This window comes from Gossypium hirsutum, chromosome A07 (genome assembly GCF_007990345.1).
Source record: "Gossypium hirsutum isolate 1008001.06 chromosome A07, Gossypium_hirsutum_v2.1, whole genome shotgun sequence".
Taxonomy (NCBI): Eukaryota; Viridiplantae; Streptophyta; class Magnoliopsida; order Malvales; family Malvaceae; genus Gossypium; species Gossypium hirsutum.
The window spans coordinates 6,062,526-6,071,038 of record NC_053430.1 but is presented as its reverse complement, the minus strand read 5'-3'; the positions used below and the strand labels follow the sequence as shown (position 1 = coordinate 6,071,038).

Sequence of the window (8,513 nt, the reverse complement as noted above, 5' to 3'; positions counted from 1 at the left end):
GTGTTTGTAGAGTTTTTTAACCTTAACGGATTTAGGGTTTGATTTAAGGTTTTTTTTTTAAAAAAACAAGAAGATGGAACAAAATGAGGAAGAAATGAAGAGAAAAATTGAGTTTATAATTTGCATGAATCCTATTATTCTCCACCACCATTAAAAGCTTATAATGATTTTGATCAGAGTGGTACAAGATCCATAAGCCCATTTCAGGCATGTTAGTTTAGAGGCCCAATTGCCCATCGCCTAAGGGAAGACCTTCTATAAAAATATTAATCATATAAAATGTGTAAAATATATAATATACATTTAAATAATATTTAAATTCACTAATATTATTATATATGAAATCTATCAACTTAGAATTATAATAAAAATATAAAAATTAATTGATTGTAACTCATTATTCATGTTTTGATTTATTAAATATGAGATTAAATATTTTTTAAATAATTAATATAAATTATTCATAAAATTTAATTTGAACATATAAATCATATTTTAAATATTAAAATAACATTAAAAAAATATTCCAATTTTAAATATATAATAATATATAGTTGAAATAAATTTCAAAAAGGAAAATAGTTAGAAAATTCAATATAAATATTTAAGAAACTTTACCGTTTTTTGGCTGTGAGAATTTTAATGTTAGATGATAAATAAGAATTAAAAACATGATCCACTAATGTATTTTATAAAATTTTAATTTAAGGATAAAAACCGAATTTATATATAAATTTTAGTCAATTAATTTTAACTTCAATTGTAAGTACAAAAGAATTAATTTTAATTTAACTGTATACATTTAAATTAATAAATGCATTTATTTATTTTCAGATTAAATTAATATAATTGTTTATGTACATAATATATCGATAATGTTAGTTAGTTACTATAAAAATTGAATCAAATACAAATTTCATAAAATCAAAATTCATATATGACATTATACATTAGATCAAAGTTCCTGTATAATTGTGATATTTATCCCTTTAATTTTACATGGTAAAACATCTATTTAAATATTTCCATCCAAAACTGCATTTGAAGATAAAAATATTGGCTTAACAAAATAATAATTCAAAATTAAACAAAAATTAAATCTGTAAGATCAGTCAAAATCTATTATCCATACAAGCAAAACAAATTCAGATATCTAAACTAAAATAAAAATGGATTCAGATCTCAAATTTAAGGAAATTCCGATCAGATACAATAAAACTAATATCAGAATCTGAAAATCATCCAAATAAAAAAAAACGATTTTTTACTGTCCAAAATATTTCACATCATCTCAGTCTAAATACCAAAATTTTGCAGTTAACCAAATCATGAAGTCAAACGTCAAAAGTCAAAAGCATGTGAAAAGAAAGCGGTTTTTAATTTTTGGTTCTATTCCTTTCAAATCAAATCTTACCTTGAACTGTAACTCAACCCCAAAGCCTACTAATGAAACCCTTCTTGTCTTTCTTCATCCTGTTTTCTATAGATGGGAAATCAATGGCATTATAAGCCAAGTCTAAAACGATTGGATTACGGGGTATTGACTGGAAGGCCGGCGGGAAGGGTTCTATACGCGGAACAGCTTTCACATTTGACTCACTAATTGCGGGCTCGTAGAGATCGAGTTTCTCGAGTAGGTATTTTTCCACCTGAACCACTCCAAAGCAGCATCATTACAACAATGTAGCAAAATCGGGATCATAAGCAAAACAAATTATCATGAACGAAGGAGTTTATGCAACAATGGAAATAAATGTTATCGTGATAATTTCTATAGGATTCAAAATTAGTTAAGGATGCCAGTGGGTATTATGCAATTTCTACAAAATCCAAATCTAAATATGCAAATCTGCTTAATATTTGCATTAAATCTACGAGTATTATTATTTGGAATCCAAATCGGAATTAATTCAATTATCTGTAGGATATAAAAATCCACTAAATATTTTAGTATAGCAAGTCCAAAAGTTTTTCAAAAATAAAATGGATAATGGATTTGGATATCTGAATCTGGCTCCGTAACCCACAAAAGTAAAGTGGATTCAGATAACAGATATCTGAATTCGTTATCTCCAAAAGTAGAGCATATTTGAAATTCTGGATAATGAATATCGAAGGGTTAATATCCACATCCGCGCCAATCCACTATGGATGGTAAATAATTTATTCAAATCCGAATCCGCAATATTTGAATATGCAAAAAAGTAAGTCAAATATCCACAAATATCTGACTCTGCAATTTCCATTGCCATCCCTAACTGATTGACTACTTGAGAACTCATCATGTAAATAGGAAACTTTTTAAATATAAATTATACCTTCTTGTCAGCTCCAGTTAGTGATATAGTAGATATTTTCTTTGAAAGATTCTCAGGAGCTTTCACCTCCTCGATAATTCCAGTTGCATGCTCTATGCAACTGTAAGATCGGCATTCATCATATAAAGTCTTCAACTCTTTGATCATCACCTGTAAATAATATAAAGGTACCAACTAAATACGGATCAGATGTCTGAACCCAAAGTTAAGAGACAGTGCTAAAGAAAACGTTGCAAGTGTCAAGCACGTCATTTGCATATATACATGCATTCAGCAGTTTAACACAGAAAATATACCAAAAATAGTGGGGAAGGCGAACCCTATTAAATATAGACAACTGATCGGTTTTACTATGAGCTTGAAACTTCCATAGGGCATTCTCGGCGAGAGAGCGAGCACGGCAGTATAGCGCATATGCTTCGGATCTCTTTCCAGCTAAACTATATGATCTTGCCAAGTAGAAGCACCTGCAAAGAAATCCAGAGGTCCATGCATCAGTTTCACAAGGCAACCTCTTGTAGTAATGCACCCGAAATTAATGTTAAAAAACAATGAATCGCTTCTAAGTCAACTTAATTTCATCATTTGAAATGCAGGAAATTAACGATTCTATTTCACTACTCCTAACAGCACCACGAAGGAGAAAAATCCTTCAAATGAAGAAACTGGAGAAAACTGCAGAATGTCATCATCCAGAGGTCAAAAATAATATTTTATTTTCTTGGAAAAGGAGAACAAGGATATTATTTAGAACTGGTTGATGCAGATATTTAAGCATAAATATGCTACCCAATAAAAAGGAAGACTTTATAGAGTTATGTAAGAGAAATTAACCTTTCAGCTCGGAAGGCCAAACTTTTAAGTTCACACTCTTCAGCAAAGGTCACTTCTTCAGGTTTTCTATCTCTTCCAGAACTAACTAAATCAGATAGATCAGCTGTATTCTGCCAAATAGCATCAATTAAGCGAACTAAGAATTAGTACAAGCTTCTTTTCCTGGAAAGCAACGCATGCCAAAAACAGATATTCCCTTCCTCACCTGTAATAAAAGATCATATAAGCGGACCAACTCCTCAGGCTTGGTGACTTTCTCGTTTTTGTCATCACGACGTCTTGTAAGTTTGCTCTTTGCAATGCTAACCAACAACTGATTGCGCTCAATTGTTCGTTGACCTAGAACAGCACTAACAGCCTTATCCAGACCATTTAAGTCATCTTTCACATTTTCAGCACTACCTGCACTGGCCTAGAGTGTATGCTAAATCATCAACATCAGCCTCAAAGAAGTGATTTGGAAATCAAGAGTTCGGAAATAATTGCAACTTTTAAATCCTACTAAGAAATAGTACTAAGGAAAAAAGAAATGAGAAGTACACAATTTCTACGGAAAGAAAGCAACACTACAAATTAACACTTCATACCAAGTCACTCCGGATACAGCTCCTAGCTTCATGATATGCTGTAAAAACTTTATCAAAAGTTACTAGTCTTTTCTCAGCTGAGAGTGAATCGGCTAAAGGGCCATGTAAATCTTTTTCCAGTTCTTGGGCTGCAAATTTTGCACACAGGAAAAGTATAAATTTAGGCCATATGTCCTCTTAACCAACTTGAAGGCTCACAAGGATAACCAGAAAACAAGAATAAAAAAGTTTCAAGCACACAGGTGCTTTTTTCACATCTACAATTAATGAAAAAAACATGATTTGTGACACTGAATTCAACTGAAGCTAGAAATTTTTACTGCTAGAATTGGCTACATCTTAAATCTAGCAGACAAAGAAGAGAGAAGCAGAAAGGAGTGCAGCACAGAAATTTGAAAGCTAGCTTCAACTGCAATTTAAGTCTGGTTTAGGTGCTAGGATGAGTCATTAAAGCAATGAGCTAAAAAATTGAAAAATAAAATGCAAAAAAAAAATTATTAAGAGCAAATACTGACTCTAAGTGCCAATAAAATGAAAGCTTAATATATTGACTATGTTCAAATTTGGCATTTAATGGATCTAGGGTGAAGAAGAGAAGACTAAGGAAGGTGAATATTTTTGTTTTCATCTGAAACAGAAGATATTTGACAATCAAAACCACACCCATAATTCTTCAGTTGTCAGTAGTTTATGCATAATTTAAGAAAATATATAGGTCAATCATAGATTACCATAACAACTTCCAAGTGGTTTTCAGTCTTGATTTTTAATATGAGCCATAAACACGCTAACCTCATTACTGACATTCACAGGAAAAGCTAATGGCAAACCTTTCAAAATAGCAACCCGAGTTTTTGCATTAGTAATTGGGAATCTATTGCCAAGCCAATGAAACTCTGTCAGAGATGCAGCCTGTTGTGATCTTGCCTCCGCCATAGCGGCCTGCAAATCAGGATAGTATAAGACATCAATGTAACCGACAAAACCATCTGCAGAATAAAGAGAAAGGACAAAAGTTATTATCCCCCTCCCTCTCCCTTTCCTGCACAGTTATCTGATGAGCTCTTAGGACGAGCACAACCAATTCCAACAGATATAATACAAATGGGCATTCTTCTAAGAAAAGAAATTATCATTTATACAAACTTTGAGGAGTGCATAACTAATTTGTCGTAAAAAGCAGCCAAAGGTTTTCGACCATAGATGAAAATGTTTGCAGACAAAAGATCAGCTTGAAGGTTGAAAAGGATAGTTCAAACATCTTATCAAAATTTCTGAACAAATGATTAGTTTGTTCCAATCGAACGAATATCAAAAGAAATGATGTGTTATAATTCAGAAAGCAACTATCTATTCTCACCACTTCACCTTTGGTAAGGTGGTAAACGGTTGGAACAAGTTCTTGCTAACTTGGAAAGCAAATTTTTAGAAGAATTGATTCATTTACACTACAACAGATTAATTCCTTAGCCAAGCAGGCAGGTAGCAAGTTAGGAGAAAAATAAGCAGTGACTCACTAAAACTTAATACAGGCAGCACTATTCATGGTAAAGAAAATGAAATTACCAATGCCTCATTAATTCCTATTCACAGAAAAGAACTTACCTCTAGCTTTGATTTGAAAAGGTCCGATGCAGGACCTTCCATTTCACCAATCTGTAAAAGTTCAGAAGCTTGCAAATTTGAACCTCCAATTTTGTGAAGGCAGTAGCGAATACTAGGTTCGAGTTCTTCAACCCGTTCACGACACAAGACTTGATTCTCTACATCTCCATATTTCCCTAGTTCTTCATAAACCGACCTGCAACATAATCAAAGATGTTAGCCTTTTGTGCTAGAACCGACAAAACAACTATTGGGTAAAGTATTACGAAGGATATTGATTTTTTTCCTTTTGACACAGGATAGGAGCATGAGATCAAGCAAAAATATTAGCCATCTACTTGAACATGTTACTTTATTATTTCTATGTCAGGATACTATTGGAGACGAGCACAAACCTGGCACTTTTGAAATTCCTCAATGCAGTGTCCCAATTCCGGTCTTGTTCAAACAACAAATTCCCTTTCATATAGGACGCATAGGCCTAGAAAGAAAAAATCAAAAAAAGATGAACTGCAAAGAATTACAGACATGCTTCATAAAGAAAACAATACAAAATAACGGCAAACACTGGAGTAAATTAAGGCTCATGGAAACAAAATTGTAAATTTGATTAAGATAAACATAGATTTACAGACATCCCTAGCTTCACTTGTCCACAACAAGTACAAAGTCTCTGCTCCAAGCATAGTTAACATCCAGAAATAGCAAACTCAATCAGAAAGCAAAAATTCATTAAGCTCACTGCGATGCTATTGTAAGGCATAAGCAATAATTTACATACTAATTAAAAGCATTTACACCTTTACACAACTCAAAAGACACACCATTTAACCAAAGATAACAAAAGAAAAAAGCAAGAGATTTAAAAGAAATAATGTACGCACATAACTATTTTATGCTTTTTCATTTCTTCCTTAAGACCCAAAAAAGTGGGTTGAAGATGGTAGATGTACAAATAACAATAAAATTGCAAACCAACCTCAGCTTCTAAAGATGTTCTAGAATCTCCTTTCACAGAACACAAATGTGAAAAGAGATCAGCCCATTTGACTGCCTTGCGTAATCTACCAATCAAATAGATACGCTGGCGTGCATTTGGACCATCTGGAAGCTGTCGTTTCTCCATGGCATGGCTCCAAGCTCTCTCTGCCATATACAGAACCACATGAAGAAACCTATTTCACATCAAATCAAAGTAACACTGTAAGCTTTGAAAAGATATCGTAACTTGAGTACATACAGCATAGACCAACCAATCCCTTGCAATACAAAAAGCTTCTAAAGCAAACAATTTAAAACCAGACATGTTAATGCAAGAAACTTTAAAACATGTTCTAACTATTACTTCACAAGCAACACAACACCAATAATTACCCTCTAACCATGTCTGCACAAACACAAAGAAATAAGCACTTGTAAAGCGAAAATATAAGCAACTTCCATATTGTAAAAAATTGTCAAATTACAGCAAATTAACAAGGCTGACCTCACTTCAGTGACTGTGGACTCCGAAATGGCTTTTCGGGTGTATTTACCACGGCCATGTGTAAACTTCAATGATTTATACAGCCTCCTCAAACGAGCAGTGCAATACCTCCTGCAGTCCCAACATTATTCGTTTAAATATTAACAATGTCCAAATATAAAACATTTCCATAATTTTGTAATCATTTTCAAAGTGAATTTACCGGTAACGAGTGTAATCTCCATGTCGTAATCCATGTTGCATCTGAGAAGACTTAAGAAGTTGCAAAACTGAAAAGGAAGCCAATTTTTTTATATATAATTTCAAATAAACAAGAAACAAATCAAACAGAACATACAATCTCGCTAACAAATTAGTACAGGTATGCAATTGTTGAAGTTAAAAATTCTACAAAGAAACATCAAAAAACAAACCATTGATTGAGAATTTAGGGCTGATCTGGTCAGAAATGTTTGAATTTGGATCATCAATTTCCATCGCCGCTGCTTCGTTAACCTTCGCCATAACACCTTCGATAAAAAAAAAAGACAACAATAAGACTGCATGTGATAACGAAAATGACAGAGGTTTTTGGCAGATTTGTGACAGAAAAAATTCAACCAAAAAATATGAAGGCATTTTACCGGCGAGCAAACCAAGTGTGGAGATCTATAAATTTTGACAGTACCGATGGCGTTACCTTGGATTAATCTAATGGTAATGAAGAATGGCGTGCTACCGTAGACAGCCGTCTGAGATTTGAAGCACCGCCAATCTCGATTTCATAGGCCTATGCTGGGCCTCTTTGCAGGGGATTTGATTGGGTCGGGTAGTCTTTGTTGAGATTGGGCCTGATTCGAACCGTTTGCTTCGTTACTTTTGCACAGATACGATAGTGCGCGTATGGCAGATAAATATGATGTGGGTTAAATCCATCAAAAGTCCTCAAACTATGACTCTCATATTAAATTAGTCCCAAAAACTTTAGACATTTCAATTGTATCCTCAATTTATTGAGGTTATATCAATTAGGTTCTTCAATTACTAAAATTGTTAAATGGCACATTAAATCCTGTGTATCATAATTTAAAAAGAAAGACAAAATAAAAGGTAAAATGTTATTGCATAACTTTTAAAAATAAAAATAAAATAAAACTAGAAAAGAGAGAATTAGGGAATGATGAAGCTTTTGTAAAATGTTTGAAAGCTCGAAAAGAAAATGTTTTTACAAATATTCACAATGTTTCATGTTTCAAGTCCCAACTTTTTTTGGGTTGAGAAAATGAACACCTATTAAACTTAAAATAATATACAATATAGCAAAAAAGTCCTGACCTCAGCCAACAAGAAAGGCTTAATATAATCAGATAGAATTAAACATATGCATAGATTTTCAAAATAATTAAACACAAACGCAAACACATTTGCACTATTGTTTGAGCAAGAAAATAGGATGTTCAATTCAAAAGGGTCTCTAAGATTACTTCAAAGACGAGCAAGACCATCCGCACGTTTATTTCCTTACCCGAAAGTTTATATGATTGAGGTGTGCTCAAACTTGGAAAAGAAATTTTTACCATCATTATATCATATCGTAATGTTTTACAAATCAGAAAATCATTTAGAAAATATATCAAAGTTTGCACAATAGAATTTCATTTTTTTTAAATGAACATTTATCATTATATCTAAAGTAAAAAATTT

The 8,513-nt window shown here is 32.7% G+C and overlaps 1 protein-coding gene across 3 annotated transcripts; it reads right to left on the bottom strand.

The window, feature by feature from the left end:
• Window positions 1-1,154: 1,154 nt before the first annotated feature.
• On the bottom strand, window positions 1,155-7,650 carry LOC121232022 (signal recognition particle subunit SRP68). Of its 3 annotated transcripts, none has more exons than XM_041117349.1 (14): window positions 7,510-7,650; window positions 7,244-7,339; window positions 7,033-7,099; window positions 6,831-6,941; window positions 6,324-6,519; window positions 5,740-5,825; window positions 5,345-5,540; window positions 4,570-4,681; window positions 3,740-3,867; window positions 3,358-3,564; window positions 3,153-3,262; window positions 2,638-2,785; window positions 2,319-2,468; window positions 1,155-1,649 (listed from the first exon to the last, which is right to left on the bottom strand). In XM_041117349.1, exons 2-14 carry the CDS (start codon window positions 7,332-7,334, stop codon window positions 1,428-1,430), a joined length of 1,824 nt encoding a protein of 607 aa, XP_040973283.1. In that variant the 5' UTR covers window positions 7,335-7,339; window positions 7,510-7,650; the 3' UTR covers window positions 1,155-1,427. The 3 variants fall into 3 exon arrangements, with proteins under 3 accessions (XP_040973283.1, XP_040973282.1, XP_040973284.1); XM_041117348.1 differs by having other exon boundaries at window positions 7,454-7,595; XM_041117350.1 differs by lacking the exon at window positions 1,155-1,649 and having other exon boundaries at window positions 2,615-2,785; window positions 7,454-7,595.
• Window positions 7,651-8,513: the final 863 nt, after the last annotated feature.